Raw genomic sequence first — 20,000 nt, 5'->3', positions numbered from 1 at the left:
CTCCTGACTGCATCAAAGTCATGCCAATAATTACAATTTACATTTAGGCATTTAGCAAGTGTGAACTGAACTCTAATGAAGTCCACCCTCTAGCGTAATATTGCTTAAATAAAAGTAATTAAGAACTCTATGAATGTTTCAGACCACAGAAACATTTATTTATATTTGTCCTTTTTTCCCCACGTTGGTACCTCCCGGCATGACAAATTGGCTGGTGCCACCGGTCACTAGCTCGATGCATTACTAATTATCTTTTGAACCTAAATGATGAGTCTCTCACCAATGTCATCTGCCATGTTGAATGTGACTTGTGTTGAATTTCAGAGGGCTATTGATTGTAAGCAGTGTGTACACTGTACAGTGTGTATGTTATGAACCCGCCTATGTAGACACATCGGAAAAATGCACCTATTAGCAGGAAAATACTGCACCAGGACTTAGAGCAGGTTTTTGTTGACATAGGGGAGTTGGGACATAGGTAGAAAAAAAGAAAATAGAGTGAAGACAGAGGTGGCAAACATATAACATACTATAGCAGGGGTTCTCAAACATTTTTATACCACGACTCCATATTATGAGGGATTTGTTTTGGCGACGCCATTCCATTCATTTGGGGATAATTTTATTTTCTTCTTTTTTTGGTTGCCAATGCGGGACCCCAACGGCACCCTCCCGCGACGACCCATAGTTTGAGAACCGCTGTACGAGAGTCACTAGACTAATTCTGTTCAGAGCATGGCTCTGTTGTAAAAGAGACAGAAAACATAGTCAACCTCTTATCTACTCTTCTCCATCTTATCTGTGCCTTACAAGTGACTGATAAATTAACCTTTAGCAGAGACTGTGGATAATTTATAGTCACTACACTGGAGGCCTGGTTGAATTTATTAAATTTCAATTACAGAGTTTGCCTCTAACAGTGTAACTACATGTTTCAGAAATGTGACGAGGAAATTAGTTGGTGGTGGTATTTTTGTGGTGCTGGGGATTGTATTGTATAGGGTGGGCCATTTCCAACTGCCAAGTCAGTGGCCTTCTCAATCAAGTCCTCCATTCCCAAGACAGCACAAGACTGCGATGACGGCAGATGTTTCAATTACGCATGAAGAGGGGGCGGGAAGCTGTAATTTATGCAAAAGCATTATGCAAATGACATTTCCTAACGACCAACAGGTGGTCCGTCCTTGAGAACTCTGCCCCTGTTACGGAGTAGATTGAGATTGCTATCTGTCGCCACGGTGACAGATTAAATGGAGAAGGAGGGCTTTGCTGTGCTTGGCCTGTTCCACGGCGCTGTTGGTGACTCACCTGCAATGGCGTGCGGGTCTGCCGAGTACTCATGGACGTCCATGACGCCGCAGTCTAAGGACGCCTTGAGCTTCTTCAACTTGGAGGCTGAGGGAGCGACTCTGAACAGGCCCTGAGAGGTACAACACGTGAGAAGAGTTCATTAATGATAGAGAGCGCGAGAGAGAGAAAGAGAAAGAAAGTTAAACATGTCTATTAAACACTACTGTAAATGGATGAATCCATAATTTGTAAGCGTATACTGAATAACATGTAAGTATTTCAAATAATTATTCAAAATGTGCAATGAGGATTAAATGAAAGGAAAATAAAGTTTAAATAAACTTTCATTTTCCATTAAATAAAAATCATTAACCACTTAAACCCTAGAGTCCATACTCTGGTCATGTCACAATAGGCAAACATTCAGCGAAAATTGGAAATTTGAACATTCTGCAAGAATATCCAATCAACAAGCTCACAACTTGTCGCAGTACGATACATTGTGAGCTTGGGGATCAGCTATTTTCAGAAATTTGGGAAGAAAAGGGGGGACCAAGTATTATAGACCGCTGATGGACCCCTGTTAACAAAGTATATAGGGTGTAAATTATTAAGGCTACTTTCCCACCTGGACTGTTTGGTGCATTTTAAACAAACCCTGGAGCGTTTCATTGGATAGTCCGGTTTGTTTGCTCTAGTCTGAAAGCTCATTGAAACTCTGGTGAGGACAAAAGAACTGCACTCTGGTCCCCCAGAAAAAGTGGGTCTCGGTTCCCTTCCAAGTGCACCAGAGTTCGGTTCACTGTCGGTGAAAACTCAATCCGACCCAAATTAGCAAACCCAAAGACAATTATGGCTCTTTTCAGCTACGAAGGGTTAACACTGACAAAAACGTTTGTCCTTTATTATTAAGGTTTATTGGTTTATTGCTCATTTCCCTTATAACAAGAAACACTCCTGAATGGGGAGGTACAAAAAAGTTGAAAGTATAGTAACATATTTTTAATGAAATTATATATTCTATAGGTCTAATTAAACTTTGTTTTTATTTATTGTGATCTAAATTCATTCAACCTTGCACACAATTTACGGACGTTGCCTACGGTATATATGATTTAATGCATGATAACTTTAAAATCCATAACTTTTTATGACCATATTAAACAAATATGAAGAATTTAAACATAACTATGCAAGCCAGTTGCAGCTGCCAAATACAGGACTGCTGACAAAACGATCACTGTGTGTGTGAATGCATAAACAGGCTTATAATATCACTACCCCATCATTAATCTGACTATATTTACACTTGTGTATATTCCATTAAATTATCGTTTTGCGTACAGATGTAGCCTATTCTATAGCCAAACTCAGTGACAGTAAGCTTTGTTTAAGGAGATGGCTTGTTTGGTCATGGCAGTACAGCGCTAAATAAAGGTTGCTTTATGCAAGAGAGAGAGAGCAACGGTTTTCGTTATTTAATCTCTTATGTAGGCTACAAAAAGTAGACTACACATTGTTAGTGCTTTAATCAATCTCTGTTGTAGGACTATGTGGGTATACAAAAGCACAATATAGCGATAACTCCCTCCCTTCGACAAGAATCTATAATCAGGGAAAGCCAATGGATTTAGCCTTTTTTCTGGTCGTGATGCGAGCACTGACCTCCACAGTAATTGAAACATAACGATAGGTCAGTATGGGACTACACGCGTTGATCTGTTGCGTGCAGCATGAATGCCTGTCGACTCATCAACCCTGAAACTCAGCGTACAGCTCCTTAGAAGACCAGGAAATGTCTGTAAGTTTCCCTTGAAATTTCTAATAAAACAATATTGCAACTATACTAACACAACTATAGGTCGGAACTATCTGAGCTGAACTGCCTCCAGTAAACATCTTTGAGTTTGTCCATTTACTACAATTACAACCAACAGGGCCTTTTGGGTTCTGACAATTGGCAGTTCCTGCTAATTATGAACAAGGATGACAAGACAGTCAGGATTTGTGGCTCATTATGACATGTCACTTTTCTTCTCCATCATTTCAGTGCACTACCCTCCTCCTGCATGCCACACTCCAGCAGCAAGTTGGCACCACACACACGCATGCACGCACGCACACACACACTCACTGACCTCCTCCTGCATGCCACATTCCAGCAGCATGGTGACACAAGCCTCGATGGGGAAGGCAATGTCTCTCCCGCTGAGAGCTAAGTGCTCCTCTAGAGGTTTCCCATAACAAGGCTTCTCCACCCAGGTCTCTGTCGAAACACACACACACACACACACACACACACACACACACACACACACACACACACACACACACACACACACACACACACACACACACACACACACACACACACACACACACACACACACACACACACACACACACACACACACACACACACACACACACACACACAATGAATGCACAGTCACTGGCAGTTCTGTAAAAGTTGTGTGTGTGTGTGTGTGTGTGTGTGTGTGTGTGTGTGTGTGTGTGTGTGTGTGTGTGTGTGTGTGTGTGTGTGTGTGTGTGTGTGTGTGTGTGTGTGTGTGTGTGTGTGTGTGTGTGTGTGTGTGTGTGTGTGTGTGTGTGTGTGTGTGTGTGTGTGTGTGTGTGTGTGTGTGTGTGAGAAGCCTGGACTCACCCTGGTGCGCTTTGATCTGGGGTAGAATGTTCTGTAGCAGCTCTAAAGATTTCCTATGGTACTCTGCCTGGACCTCTATCAACTGCACAGACAGAGAGGAAGAGCAGGGAAGAGGAGACGAGATGAGACGAGATGAGACAAGACGGGTATGAACAAAAAAAAGATGACCAAATAATGAGAAGAGAAGAATATTAAGCACAGACAAACACCGATATCAAAGAGAAAATACATATTATAGGGAAGTAAGAGAGATGAGAGGGAGAACAGAGAGAGAGAACATTTTACAATGGGTGTAATGAGAAATATAGAAGTGATAGGAATGAAAAGGAGAGAGAAAGGGAGGCAGTTGACTGTACTGTCTGTTCTTTATATGGATGAACATGTATCTCTTTTAGTACCACAGTATTATAGTGTTGTGCTTACTGTCTGGAAGTAGCTTGAATAATCAATTTCTTTGGCCACAAAACTGTACATATCTGCTGATAGTTGATCCTAAGGGAACACAGACAAGAACATATTTCAAACAAACAAAAAACAACAACATCCAATCATTTTTTCCAAAACTTTTGGAAAAGCATGACACAGAAATGCAACATCTCCAGGGTTAAAAGTCCTCCTTTAATCCACATCTCCCGTTGGGGTGATATAAAAATGGATCATAACGTAGCTTACCCCATTATCATGAGGACCAGGTGGGTCTAATATTTGATTAACAGTTTCTTCTCATGAGACATCAATGAAAATACTTTGAAAAATAATACAGTACTTGGATGTCATATTAATACACCTCCTCAACATGCTAGAAATCATTAACAGTAGGGGTGTGCCGATACACTAATTTCACCACACGATACGATACGATATTGGGCACACAACTTCGATACGATTTCGATACGATACGATACGCACTTTTTTATTATGAAAATATATGGGGGAGAAAAAAGCAAATGCAAACAAATATTTCTGTTTTTGCATTATTCAGACATGCAAACTTGTAGCTTTTCAGCTTCCACTAGCCGTTTTGAATCCAAATAGGGCAATTAGTCCATGAGCCAGAGCCCCAAAATTGAGCAATTATTATCGAAAGAGTGGGCAAAACCAAACCTATATTAAATTGTTCAGAGGGTCAATACGAGTAAATAAATGTATGATAACCTCACCACAGGAGCAGCTTTTTCATGGTTATCACACATTTTGTAATTTTCCCCATACGTACATGACAGGTCAAAAAATTACAAAATTTTAAAAAGAGTTATCATAATGAAACTGCCTGAGTTGATTACTTACATGAAGACGATGATTTATCGTATTACAAGTTTTCTCAAATTGTATATTTAAATATGCAAATTAGGCATTTAGTCCATGAGCCAGAGCCCCAAAATTGAGCAGATATTGAATATTCCCTCGTTAAAAACCTTTGAATCCAACATCTTAACAAAATGAAATAAGTATGTTGACTCTGGCTTTGTCCAATGTTGATTCTGGAAAGTTATGCACATTTGGGCAAATTTTCCTATGCCTAATTTGCATATTTAAATATGCAATTTCAGAAAACTTGTAATACGATAAATCATTGTCTTCATGTAAGTAATCAACTCAGGAAGTTTCATTATGATAACTCTTTTAAAAATGTTGTCATTTTTTGACCTGTCATGTACGTATGGGGAAAATTACAAAATGTGTGATAACCATGAAAAAGCTGCTCCTGTGGTGAGGTTATCATACATTTATTTACTCGTATTGACCCTCTGAACAATTTAATATAGGTTTGGTTTTGCCCACTCTTTCTATAATAATTGCAGAATTTTGGGGCTCTGGCTCATGGACTAAATAGTGTGACACCTGACCCGAAAAAAACCAACATGTTGTCACCCTTTTCACCTCGGGGCTGTTTGCATGCCTGATTATTATTATTGTAAAAAAAATAAAAAAATAAAAAAATAAACATTTATTTTCCCCAAAACGATACATATCGTCACAAAAACGTATCGCGATATATCGCGGGACAATATATCGGCACACCCCTAATTAACAGTGATCTGTAGGTAATGGCATAAGTCTAGTAAACATTTCATAACAGTAATAATATGATAACTGAAAATAATCCAGTTAAGGTAACAATTCGACTGATGAGTTTACATGACTTCTAATGCAATAATGTTTTAAATGATTTAGTTAATAGTTGGATTTCTCTCAGGGCCGGCGCGCCCATTAGGCAGAGTAGGCAGTTGCCTAGGGCGCCACTAGGGGGGGGGCGCCAAAAAAAAAACGTTTTTATTTTCTTTCTTTTTTTTTGCAGGCTCTAGGTGGCGCTGTGGCAGACAACGGGGGGGGGGGGGGGGGGGGGGGCAGGATTTTTTTTTGTCTAGGGCGCCAAATTGCCTAGCACCGGCCCTGACTTCTCTCCAAGGACTCTTGGAACTCTGCACTGATTGTTACAAATTCTCAACATGGCATTGCTTTGAGTTTCACATTAATTTCAGCAAGCATGAAAAGAGTTCTTGCATGTCGCTGTGTTGTTGTTTATTGTTTACTGTATCCAGGGTCATTATTCTCTATCTGGATATATTTGCACACATGTGAAGGAATCAGCCTTTAGGCGGTTGTTAAGGGTATTGCGCTATGCTGTGTTTACATGACCACTTGAATAATCGGGTAACTGTGAGACTATGATTGATTTATTAGTGTGCAAGTGAGCTCAAGTAAGCAGAAGACTGACTCGACAGATCTCCATGCGGTTGGCTGCCTCCTCCATCTCTTCCCTGTGGTGATCTGCCTTGGCCCCTATTGGCTGCATGTTACTGGATAGTCCCGAGGACTTGGAGGACTGGTAATACCTGGAAACATGGAACAGTGTTAGGACATTATTATTTGTCAGCGTTTGATGCGCTTCACCAAATGTATGACTTGAGGTTTTCTGTAGGGAAAAACAGAAAGATTGATGGAAAGCTTGATGGTGCTCTAAATTGGTCAGTCGTCAGAATGGTGTGGGGTGTTTTATTTCTTTAATTCCATCAAGGAGGTTATGTTTACGTCCTGTTCGTCCGTTTGTTGCCGAACAAAATATATATACAGAATATACAAAAAATAACTTCACGCTCACTGTTTCTCAAAGCTTGATATCAAACAGAAAAAATAAAGGTACTTTTAGTGGTGTACTATATCATCTTCTAGACTGACCTTATTCACAAGGCAGCAATGAGTATAACTTGACCGCAGAATGGACTCTGTGGGAATAGGTCAATTCACTTGCTCGCTCAATTGCCTTTTGTATCAAACCTCTCTATCAAACTTCCACCTTCCATCCCTTAACCAATTACACCCATACAGAGGTCTATACTTGGTCCCCTCCTTTTTTCCCCCTCTACACCAAATCTCTGTTCGCCTATTATGACATGAACAGAATAGGGCTGCTGGGGTACATGTGGTTAAATATATCATATCTATGTGTGTCTGCACATCCTCAGAGTCTCTGGGCAGAGAGATAATGTCTACCACTGCCTAGAGTAGCTCAGCACACAATACTGTGTATTGGGGGGGGGGGGGCAGATTTGGGTCAGAAAAAATAAATAAAGGAAAAACCCAACCCAATTGCAGCCATTCAACCACACACAGTGAGACAAATCATTTCCAATCACATTTCCCCATTTCACAGCTCATAGAAGGACTGAGATGAGCGTGAGTCAGCACAGAGGGACTGCTTGGAGCGCCGTCTCTGATGGTCCAGGAGGCAATTCTGCAGCAACATTATTTCAATGAATTGGTGCATGTTTTGATGTCAGAACATGAACATTTACTACAACACGAGAGTATGGTTATTGTCGTGTATAGGACTGAGTTGGGAATTATATAAACATTTTTAAAGGTATTATTTTAGAGTTTATTTTATTATAGTTCTACAGTATGTTCAAAATAATGCTGATTTATATTTGAATAGTCTTTTCTTACACCTGAAATAATAAACATACATCAAATGGTATAAAAGGAGTAGCTATAAAAGCAAATGACAACCAGTCTATGCGAAGGAATGCACATCAATAATACAGGGCTTCAGTCCAATGAAAGAACACACACTAAAATTAAAACAAAAGAAAGTTAAAATGTCAAATAGCCTTAATGTAGGGGCTTGTTCATCATTGAACAGTTAAAAACATGCTGAACAAAATATGAATGTTGTGGCAAAGGCAAAACAGCTAATTAAGTTATACTGTAGGTATACTTTATTATCCCCTTGGGGCAAATCGTCCTGCATTTGACCGAAATTAACTACTTAGGTCTTAGGAGCAGTGAGCAGCCACTGTGCAGTGCCTGGGGTCCAATTCCAGCTGTAATTCCAGTACCTTGGTCAAGGGCAATAGCAGGAGTACTGTACTGTATGTTCCTAGCACGCATGTGTTTTTGGTGTGGGAAGAAACCCACATGAACACAGGGAGAACATGCAAACTCCACACAGAAAGGCCCTAAGTGGGTTTGGAAACCAGGACCTTCTTACTGTGAGGCAACAGTGCTGTGCTTCCCAGCCACATGCTGCTATATTAAATAGCTTCGTATTTGAGCGCTAATATGCGCCGCATTTGCCATTTAAGTGGCCTTAAAACCAAGGCCACAGGACCCAAAGCTTGTATGTGTCTGATTTTAGTCTATATGTATTGTGATGATCTCAAGCTGATTTTTTATACATCTCAAAGCATTCATGATGTGAATTAAGGACAACTTTCACCCTCAGTGCAAAAGATTAACAAGAGAAACAGAGAGAGGGAAAGGAATCCCATTGGTAGGGTTTGTTTCAGGGAAGGGCTTGGTTGTTGTTTAAACTGTTCATGCACTGTCAACACTATTGCAAACAGTACTGTATACATTTTTCAATTCACTGAAGCCTCTCATATTCAGTAATAACCCTTCAAATGAAAATGTTATTTATATGTTCAGACTCATGGCTATTTTTGCTATTTAGACACCGTCATAGGACTAAGTATAAAATAGGGCTTAAGTGGTTAAGTGTACATAATGTGCAATCAAACCCCAGTGACATTCAGTCAGAGGCTCCTGGGCACACCCGTTCACATGGGATGGAGTTTCTATCTGTGCCAGGATATGCACGCGCGCGCACACACACACACACGCACACGCACACGCGCACACACACACACACACACACACACACACACACACACACACACACACACACACACACACACACACACACACACACAGCTCTTACCGTGTGCGTGCTGAGTCCATGTCCAGGACCAGCTTAGCTAAATGTTTCCTTTGTTTCTGGATATTTGGGATTTCCACCTGGGAAGTTGGTGGCAGACAGAACAGAGAGGTGTGTTTAGGTTCTTGTCTCTCTTGGTGGGAGAGAGACAGGAGAAAACAGAGCCAGTACTGTCATAGGCTGCGCACCTGCTGCGGCCAAACAATCATCTCAGCATTGGACCAATTACAGTACATGGCAATTATCCAAGTCAATGCTAAAGATAACTCTACAGGTCAGATTACATCAAAATACTCTGTTGTCTTCCTGCATGTCAATCCTAGGTATTCCCTTAAAATATCCTTCCTATCCATGCTGGGTATCAAACAAGCGAACACTGCAGTGACTGGTTAGCCTCTCTACTCTGAAGCAGTGAAGTAGATTGACATCAAGTGAGTCAAAGCTAGACACTTGCTGAATGCTTTAGAGTTTGACCAGGCCTCTGCATGTCTACAGTTACTCTGGATCAATTCAATCTAATCTATGAAGCACATCACTGAGGCAATAACATTTAGTTAACAGTCCATATTGGCTATATTCACAAGAGCAATGTCATAACAGTTCATTTCACAGCGTGGCATTTACTAGAGAATCTGATGTACCTCTGCAAGTTCGTAAAGGGGCTCGACGACGTCTCTCTCGATGGTGAGCTCGAACAGGATGAGCTCCTGGGCCAGCCTGTCCTGTGTGTCGCCACACAGCTTCAGCATTTTCCTACGGCAGCAATTCATCAAGGACCAAATCACTCCACAGCTCACGACAACATGCAATAATAAACACATCGTTCCGTTTTCCCTACGCCACACGAATTACATTTCCTCGGTTATTGCTGCCTTTCGCAACGAAGGAAACATCAGAAATGACATTTTAATGACTCCGCGGCATAACAGAACACAGTGTATTTCTTCACTGAAAATAGGCGTCTATGTTTAGAAACATATAGATGAAGATTTGTTCAAGGTGTACTGTAGGCTGATGAAATATTTAATGTTTTCTCATATACTGTAGCACAAACTGGTAAATTGTTTTACACTAAAACTCAACCTCCTTTAACCACATTAACTCTGGCGTCCCTAGTTTCGGCATGTCATTATACTGTAGGTCAAAGTTTTCAAAAATATTTATTTAAAAGTTATTCCAAAAAAGCAAAAATAGCTGATCTACATGGTCACAAATTTAGCTATTTGTTGTTCGATAGATAAGTTTATAGGGTTTAAGTAAATTACAAGCTCAGAATATACAGCAAAAAAGCAGGAATGGGGTAGTAGAGTGGTAGCACACAGTAATATTCTGTGTGTATCATGTGAGTGTTAATTTAACTCTGTGTGTGTGTGTGTGTGTGTGGTAAACTCACCCTAGTAGAGATTCGTCTCCAAGCACTGCAGCACCCTCCACCATACATTGTGCTAACGTTGTGAGGGGAAGTTTTTTCTACACAAAAACAAACAAAAACACACAAAGACCAGAGCATTAGCCATGAAAGAGGACATTGAAGATGATGTGTTCTAGTACAACCCGTGACATTGATGAGCTGAACTGCTCATACATCATATATCATTTAAAGTATTTTTTTTTAGGCTTTCATGTATTACTTTAGGAACAGTTGACAGAGACAGGAACAGTCAAAGTAGGGGAGTGATATGCAGCAAATGGTCTGGCCGGCTGGGAATCGAACCGTGGACTTTTTTCTTTCTTTTGGGGGGGCTTTTTATGCCTTTATTAGTGATAGGACAGCAGAAATGTGGATAGAGAGATGAGGAGTGACATGTAGCAAAGGCCCTCGGGATCGAGACTCGAACCCACAACGCGCTGTCAGGCAACATTGTAGCCTAGGTGCCCGGACCGCTACGCTAGCAGTCCAGGCCCTGTGGGGCATTTTTTTGCCCACACCTACCGTAACCACTCAGATATCGGGTCACCCCTTACAACAGGCTAGTTACTTTAGTTAAAATGCATTTGAGGGGAATCAACAAACTATACTATAAAAACTGGTCAAACATTGGCCAAATTGTTAAATAATATAAGAGAGAGGCAAAAATAGTGTAAAATAGCAGATCTAAGCTCACAACGCCTTGCGTATGAGCTTGTAGATCGGCTATTTTCACAATATTTATCTGTGGAACCAAGTCAAACTAAATGTAATGCCTCAACTCCTACAATTCCAAGTGCTTGTCAGGGTGCGGGGTCAATATTTCAAATATGATTATTTTGGGGGGTCGCAGCCTGAAAAGGACCACTGCTGTAAAATAATAAAAACACATTGGTTACTTAATTTTCCCGTGTGTTCTCACATGATCATAACGTTGTTTGAAGTTCTATTGCTGACATTGAAAACTGATTTGCACATTAGAGCAAAGTTATTGTTCATTATTTTCAGAATTGTGTGTTAGGTTAGGTTTGAGTTTAATAGCCTTCAAATTATTAATATGATGTGAGGTTATCTTTGCAAAGAAACATCTGGTAGATCAGTACTATTTACTTTTATGATTCCAGTACATTTTAGAGCCTGTACGTTTTTATTTATACTTGAGTAAAAAGTCACTCCTACACCTACTTTTACAAGAGTTTTTTTATGTGTGCTTCTACTTGACAACTACAGGATATGTGTACTTTTGCCTTCTCTAGCTAACTGTCAAAGAGACAGACAGACAGACAGACAGACAGACAGACAGACAGACAGACAGACAGACAGACAGACTAACCGACAGACGGGGGAAAAAACATGAAATCAATGGCAGAGTTTAATGAAAGCTGAACTTCAGCACTTTTCATTCACACATAAGGACAGACAGATTACACAGGATGAATCTGGTTAGTCCCAGCATAAGCCACTTGAAAACTGGATTAACAAAATAATGATTAAAATGATTAAACAATGGATTACTGTACTATATTATAGAGATTTTATTCTATGTACGGACCATTGATTACAGACACACACACACACACACACACACACACACACACACACACACACACACACACACACACACACACACACACACACACACACACACACACACACACACACACACACACACACACACACACACTCTTAGTCTCTCACCGAGGGTGATCTGACAGACTTCTTTTCCACATCCACGCCCTGTTGGCCCTGCAGACAAGCCGTCAGCTTCTTGTGTGTGCTGTGGGACACCTGCTTGACCAACTCCAGACGCTTCTCCACCTGAAACACACACACACACACAAACATACAGTGGAGCACAGATAGGGGGAAAGTCCACCATATACAGTATACACTGACTATTGCACTGAAATGCACACATACTGTAAGGTTATACACAGATAGACAAACATAGGACACACACACACACACACACACACACACACACACACACACACACACACACACACACACACACACACGCACACACGCACACACGCACACACGCACACACACACGCGCACACACACGCACACATGCACTAACTAACACACTACTGCTGCTAGCCCTGTGGGCTTTGCATTCATATCTGGTCCGCACAGTCACAACGAGCCTCACTGACAGTTACAGACATGCATTCGGAGCCATATGGCATCCAAAGACCCATAGGCTAGAATGTGTAATGCAGTCAGCTCTGATCAAAACACACAGGCTCTGCAAGGATACGAATAACCACCCAGAGCTGTCTGCCTCCAAAAATAGGCCCTCTCTATGAAACGAGGCTCTGCAGGCCAGAGTGCCAACTAAAAGTGTATTATGTCTCTCCCTGATCAAACGACCATCATATCATTATCAACCAACGGCGGTGGAACTGATGGGGAACTGAGGGCTTCATTAATCTGATCAATTACCGCACCGCACCCTCAGTCAATCAGCAGGGACATTCAGCCATTGTCACGCAATAAGAGGTTCCGACTCAGCGCTTATTAACTTTGCCTGGAGGTAATTCAGGGAGTCATTTTCAAAAAGTCATTTTTGCACTCGCTGACTTCACAGGAATAATGATTTGTCCTTTGAGGAGAAAAATAAACATCATTCACAGATATACAGAGGCATCGAATGGTATTGCATGCATAAAGAATATACACTGTATACACTCAAATCCTTAAAGGAGCATTTCACCCCTGGAAGAAACTGCAATCACTCAATGGTAATAGTATTTGTAGTAGATAACAGTAGCACAATTTAAAATTTGCACCCTATGGCCAGAAAAATAATGAAATCTGTGTGTTTGACTAGGGTTTGACTGGACTGCTGCATTACTACAATGACCATAATGCTTTGGTGCCTTGTGGCAGGGGAGGTTCCATGTGGGTGTGATCTCCAACAATAACATCCAAACAGCATGCCAGTGTCGCCATGTCTGCTTATTATAAGCGGCTTCTTTCTAAAATGTAGTTGATATTTGGGCTTGTTTCCAAATGTTTTGATTGTTGTTTAAACCAGTGGTTCTCAAACATGTTCATGTATTTTTCCACAGACCCCCATCTGAAATTATAATTTGTGCCAGGGAGCCCCTAACAAATATGTGTCAAAAATATTCCACATTTTCCCCTTATATGTTTGTATTTGTATGTTTTGTATGTTCGGTTTGTTTGTTAGTAATGTGCTAGTCTTTTCTTTTTTTGTGTATGTTTGTTTTCATGTTCTGAAAAATCCAATAAAAAGTAAATGAAAAAAAAAAAAAAAATCCACGTTTTGCACTTTTCCCCCCTCAAGATTTTTTTGTAAATAGCAGATCTACAAGCTCACAATGGGTCGCGAAGCGTTGTGAGCTTGTAGATCGGCAATTTTCAAATATATAATATCCCATGTCTAGGTAAAGTGCTCTTGGCATAGTTATTTTTCTTTTGGGCTTGTTTTCATAGACCTGGCTGCTTATTTCTCTCACAATATCTGGCAACACTGGCTGTACTCGCGCACGTTCATCTAGTTACATATATGTCCAAGGATTCGTTAGTGATGTCATATCACTGGGACATCCTTAGTATCTTCATGCAGTTTCACTTCCGTGTCGCATAGTATTGACATCACTGTCACATCCTTGGTATTATGATCCTAGCCTTTCGTGACGGTGTTTGTTTACCAGCGCTGCTACTCCACGCTGTATTTTTTTTTTCAAGCTTGCGCTTATGAAACACTACACAGGATTATTATTTCATGTCAACATTCAAGTACAACTATCAGAAGATAACTCAGGTAAAGTAATGCCACACTCTGCAAGGGGGATTGCCCGCTGGCCACAGCTAATGGGAGTGGCCGAGTGGGGAAAGAAGGTTGAACAAAGTGTTACGGACACACCATTGGGGCTGTCTTTTGAGCTGGTCTGACTGAGACACGCCGAGACATGTAGTGCGGAAAGGAATGAGACCTATCTCTCATGACGCAAATAACGTCACGACGTTTGCGAAGATTACTAGATATCTAAAAACACAGATTATTCACAAAAAAAAACCAGGATCTTGTTTCTTGACTCCTAAACTTCATTAAAAGACCGAAAACTTCTTCCAGGGGTGAAATGGCCCTTTAAAGCTTTTGTTTTTATTATCAATGTAATTTTCTTATGCTATTTTCTTACAGTATTTCACTTTTTGTAGTTGCTGTAGTGTTATGTTTTATGTGGCCTACACTGTATGTGAGTGACCCCTTATAAGTCAAGTTCATTAAGTTGGCCTTTGCAAAATGGACCACAAAACTATTTTATTACTGCCATCTAATTCTAGATTCTAAAGCAAGCACACACAGTAAAGAACAAATACACAACAACTGCATTCACATCCACACCCCCAGAAACACGCACACACGCAGACACACGTACACGCACACTCACACACACACACACACACACACACACACACACACACACACACACACACACACACACACACACACACACACACACACTTGTACACATGCACACATAAACATACAGTAACTCATTATGTGTACCTGAAGTAGGTCTTCACTTAATACTTCAGTTTTTTCAGCCCTGTTGAGAAAGAAATGAAAAAGGAGAGATCATCAGTACAGAGCAGCAATCCCCACATTATGTAACCTGGTACCATGGGAATTGGCCAATGTACAGTACAGTACACATAGCGCTGATTCAACACAATTACATCATTTGGTGCAATCGTATTGCCATAACTGATAATGGTGCGGATGCCTGGAACTACCCAGTAAAACCTAGTGTTAATTTAACTCCAATGAGTGTGCAAATCTATTTGCACACTCTTTGGAGTTAAATTAACACCGATGATTTCACTGTGTAATCACATCAAAGGACTGTTTATTTTGCCACTCCTCTGGGCAAGAGTTGAGATAATGGAAATGGTTAGCGACAGAATATTATTTCATGACACAACTCACATTGCTGATGTGAGATAAAATGTACAGTAGAATATCATCTGGATGCCTGTTGGCTATGCATGTCTGCTATCTCACTCAATCTCTTTTTTTTGTGCCTTCATCAAGAAGACTAGACCAAGGATAATTTGCACATTGCCCCAGCAGTCTGCTGTGGTCAGAAAAATACCCATCCTAGTGGAACCAGAATTCCCAGCACATGGGTATCATCGATCTCACTTCCAGGACTTAACGCCTGGAAATACTATTTATATGAAATGTCAATGAGCATCATTGCCTTGAACAGTACCATCATAGTTACAGTTGCGACAAAATCCCTAGGAAGTAGGAACACAATGTTTATGATACAATCTGGTTAATGTTAATAACAGTGTCAACAAACCATATTGTACTTATTTGGCATTTAGCAGGACCAGAGTCTCTGACATCACATCCAGCAGCATGCGATTTCAATCATTCTATCCATCCACAAATGTGGCTTCATAGGCTGTTCTATATATAAAAAAAAGATCTGCCCCTATTATGTGGCCTAGTTTCCCCCGGCACAGCCTTTCCTACGCAGAGCCAGTGTGTGTGTGTGTGTGTGTGTGTGTGTGTGTGTGTGTGTGTGTCTGTGTGTGTGAGTGTGACAGCTTTCAGTGCTCTCCGTAGGCATTGATTTCTCTCAGTCCTGCTGTTGGCTTTGCGGAATGTCAACATGTTATCTTATCTTGCCATCACGACTAGGCCTACTTCACACACAGGGAGAGAGAGAGAGAGAGAGAGAGAGAGAGAGAGAGAGAGAGAGAGAGAGAGAGAGAGAGAGAGAGAGAGAGAGAGAGAGAGAGAGAGAGAGAGAGAGAGAGAGAGAGAAGCAAAGACAGTGTTTATGGGAGAGACTAAAAGAAAGAGTCATAACTCTTGGAGAATTGCTGACTCATTGTTTGCTTTAGTCTCCCTCTCTGATCTCCTCCAAGCCAGGCTTGACCCAGCATACTCACAGTAAAACCCAAAGCTTCCTCGTGCACAATGGCTAATTGGTTCAAATCTGAGAAGGTAGGAATGTAAATCGTTGGTTTCTGACAAATGTTTCTCATAATAAGGGAATAATGGCCGACCTAATAGCCGAATGTTTAGGACACGTACCACATGGGCCCTAGTCTCTGAAGCCAAACAACTATTCCACAATCTCTGAATGCTACATTGAGTCTGTAACCAGGGCTCCTGAATGCCGAAAACGGAAGCGTTCGTAATTTCCGTTCGCAAAAATATATTTTAAAATATCTTTATAAAATATATTTTAGAATTTTCATTTCTGCTAAGAAGCAAGCTATACTGTATATGCTTTGAGTAATTTGATGTACATTAGGACAAATTTGCCTGATTGCAAAGACGAAACAGAAGTGTGTGTGTGTGTGTGTGTGTGTGTGTGTGTGTGTGTGTGGGGGGGGGGGGGGTCATTTTCAGACAGAATGTTTAGGTCAGTGGTTCTCAAAGAGGGGTCCGGGGACCCCCAGGGGTCCTTGAGGGGGTCCCTAAAAAATAACAGCTGTACAAGCTCGCAGTGCTGCTATTTTTGAACATTTAAAAAAAATCTTGAAACATTTTGAATATCGTTCAATCGAGAGACTACATGGGCTCTAATGCCTGACAGTGAGTCCCTGGTTCGATTCCCAACTGGCAGGACCATTTGTTGCATGTCACACGATCCCCTACACTGCGCCCCAAATAACTTAAAAAATACAAATACAATAATTAATACAATAATAATGGAATAATACGTGAATGAGGTTGTAACACAGTATCCACTGCAGTACTGTAGTTAGCACCTTGTTCAATTCCACAAGACATGTCGACAGGCAGACAACTTAAGATATTTTTTTCTTCTCTGTCTGTCTGTCTGTCTGTCTGTCTGTCTGTCTGTCTGTCTGTCTTTCTGTCTGTCTGTCTGTCTGTCTGTCTGTCTACTAACCCACCCACCCACCCACCCCTAAATATCTAGATATCTAGATATCTTGACTCTACATCAGGTATAATCTATAGCTCTGGACTTGATTTCCTGAAAACACCTTAGCACATAACACTGGGCTCTCTACTAGGTCCCCTCCTGTTTTCGCTCTACACTATGTCTTAGCGCAAAATAGCCAAGCTCACAATGTGCTGTATTGCGACATGTTGTGAGCTTCTAGATCTGCTATTTTCACTGAATGTTCGCCCCAGAATAAGGAGGCTACGGTTCAAGTGGTTATGTACAGAAGATTGCCATATGAAAAGTCCATGGCCCTAAGAGTTCTGCTCTAACAAAAGTTAAAAAGATTGTGGCTGACACCTACGCATTTCGTCAGGGTGTGTTCTGGAGATTCCCTTTCAAAACCATACTGTTTGATTATTGATGTACAAAATGCCAACAGCTGTACTGTATTTGCTAGCCTATCGTGGGACTAGCCACACCTACTTTCACAAAAGGGTCGCCCTCGCAAAATGTGTTTCTAAAGCTTTCGATAGAGTAACGTAATAATGCACAGGCACAAAGATACACATAGAGGTTCCGATGCTAATAAAAAGAGTAAAATAATTAATCAACACACACATGGAGTGTCTCTCTACTACAGTAGGTAGTTTGTGACAGATGCAATGTAGCACTTCCATGACCTTAGGGTACCTCTAGCGCCCTATAGGTGAACACACCCAAACAGGTTGAGAAAGTTTTACTATGAGTCACTTGGACCGAAAGAAGAATTTCTAGTCTTTTTTCGCACTTTCACCATTCAGGTCGGTGTCATGGAATTTACAGACAAAAGAATAATGAGCACAGTGCAATTATTCAACTAAACAAAATGTTTGGTGGCTAAACAGTGAGTAACACGCTCACAATACCAAAAACATGCTTTTGCTCAGTGATTCAAAAGAATACAACTACAGTAACATCCTTTAGAGATGAAGAACTTAATTCTGCCTTACCTCACACCTGTGACCACATGGACAACACATTCCTTGTTTAAAGTAAGTAGCACATGCGGGGTTTCATGTTAAGCCAAAACAAGAAGGCCGTAGCGAAAGCCCTGCACAGCACAATCCAGAGTATTACTGGAACAGTGACAGTGCTGCTGTGTATGTAAAACCCTTGCAGAGGTTCATGGGACTTACAGAGCCCTGCTGTTCCTGCGCGAGGCTCTAGTCCTGTTGATCTGAAGCTTTCTCTTCCACATCCCCCCTGCTAGCAGGCGGAAACCCCACTGATTTCAGTCTGACCAAGCTGAGCTGACCAAAGGAGGAACGGAGGAAAAAAAAGAGCAGGAATAGAAGAAATCTAGAAAGTGAAGGAGCAAGGAGGAGGAAGACAGAGAGGGAGTGAGTGAGTTTGTGAGTGAGTGAGTGAGTGAGTGAGGGGGAGGGCATTGAAAAGAATGAGACCTGACAGTCTGGTCCTTTTACTATTTCTTTCATCACCCACCACCACCACCCCACTACTCTCTCTCTCTCTCTTTCTCTCTCTGTGTCTGTCTGTCTCTCTTCTTCCCTCCCTTCTCCGAAACCTAAGATACTCTGGTATTTTCTTTTGGTATGCAGTTATTGACTGTAACATTACTTAGTTTACAGTCATGTTTGGTTAGTTGCAAGGCTGTGAAGACAGCTCCTGATGAAGAGTTTATCGGCCATGAACCACTAAGTAAAACACCAATGTACAGCTTGATTGTAGCTTGATTGGATTTGGTTTCCTTTTAATGTTGAATCTGCTTCAAAATGAATTCATTTAGATCTCTATTTCATTCATTCTCTGCATTTTATTCCCTGTGTGTCCATTGTATCTGTCTTATTGTTATTTGTCTGTTTTAAGTCTTTTATCATTACCTGCTTTTCATTTGTGCACTTTCACTTAATAATGTAAAGCACACTGTATTGCATTTTACTTTATGAAATGTGTTACAATAATGAAGTTTTAACGATTTATTGATTGATATGGTATTACACAAACGCACGCACGCACGCATGCACATGTGTGCCATGCGTGCACGCAATAATCACATCAGCCTGACCAGCTGGTGTGTTATTGATCTGGGTGATAAAGAACAGCAGGGTGCCAGAGGCAGCGGGAGGAAAGACCTTTTCCTTTTATTCGATCATCTAAAAGCCGCCGTGGGGCACTGTGTTCAGCTCTCTCCGTCCAGCTCTGAGTGTTAAAAATGATTTAGCCATGTGTGGCTGTTTGCATGCAGGTGCGGTACACTGTATAGCGCATACAGTGTACCTGCCAGGCTGCAGAGACTTAGTATGTCTTTGCTGTGGAGCAGAAACCTTGTATCTTTATATTTCAACTGTTGAAATATAATGTTTTTTTCTTAAATTAATGCCCTACTTCTTCGCATTACAGTGAGACACAAAAGTAGCAAAAATAGCCGATCTACAAGCTCACAACAGGTCACATCTTGACGCGTTGTGAGCTTGTGAGCTTGTAGAGGTGCTATTTTTGGTCTCAA

The 20,000-nt window shown here is 41.1% G+C and overlaps 1 protein-coding gene across 7 annotated transcripts in view; it reads right to left on the bottom strand.

The window, feature by feature from the left end:
- The window catches only part of LOC308104867 (rho GTPase-activating protein 44-like), a 91,903-nt gene that overhangs the window by 22,461 nt on the left and 49,442 nt on the right, over positions 1 to 20,000 (bottom strand). For 2 of the 7 annotated variants that reach the window (XM_080455453.1, XM_080455456.1), the window contains exons 1-11: positions 18,670 to 18,768; positions 15,127 to 15,166; positions 12,280 to 12,399; positions 10,567 to 10,643; positions 9,815 to 9,926; positions 9,177 to 9,253; positions 6,675 to 6,792; positions 4,379 to 4,447; positions 3,956 to 4,037; positions 3,429 to 3,556; positions 1,309 to 1,420 (exon numbers count right to left, since the gene is read on the bottom strand). In XM_080455453.1, the coding sequence (XP_080311579.1) occupies positions 1,309 to 1,420; positions 3,429 to 3,556; positions 3,956 to 4,037; positions 4,379 to 4,447; positions 6,675 to 6,792; positions 9,177 to 9,253; positions 9,815 to 9,926; positions 10,567 to 10,643; positions 12,280 to 12,399; positions 15,127 to 15,166; positions 18,670 to 18,731 (997 nt within the window). In that variant the 5' untranslated portion in view covers positions 18,732 to 18,768. Of the gene's footprint in view, positions 1 to 1,308; positions 1,421 to 3,428; positions 3,557 to 3,955; positions 4,038 to 4,378; positions 4,448 to 6,674; positions 6,793 to 9,176; positions 9,254 to 9,814; positions 9,927 to 10,566; positions 10,644 to 12,279; positions 12,400 to 15,126; positions 15,167 to 18,669; positions 18,771 to 20,000 lie in introns of those variants that run through there. The other 5 variants (XM_080455454.1, XM_080455458.1, XM_080455455.1 and 2 more) reach the window with 4 other exon arrangements.

This window comes from Gymnoscopelus braueri, assembly GCF_963280865.1.
Source record: "Gymnoscopelus braueri genome assembly, chromosome: 17".
Lineage (NCBI taxonomy): Eukaryota > Metazoa > Chordata > Actinopteri > Myctophiformes > Myctophidae > Gymnoscopelus > Gymnoscopelus braueri.
Note: the sequence above shows the minus strand (reverse complement) of the source record. Positions and strands in the feature narration are given on the sequence as shown.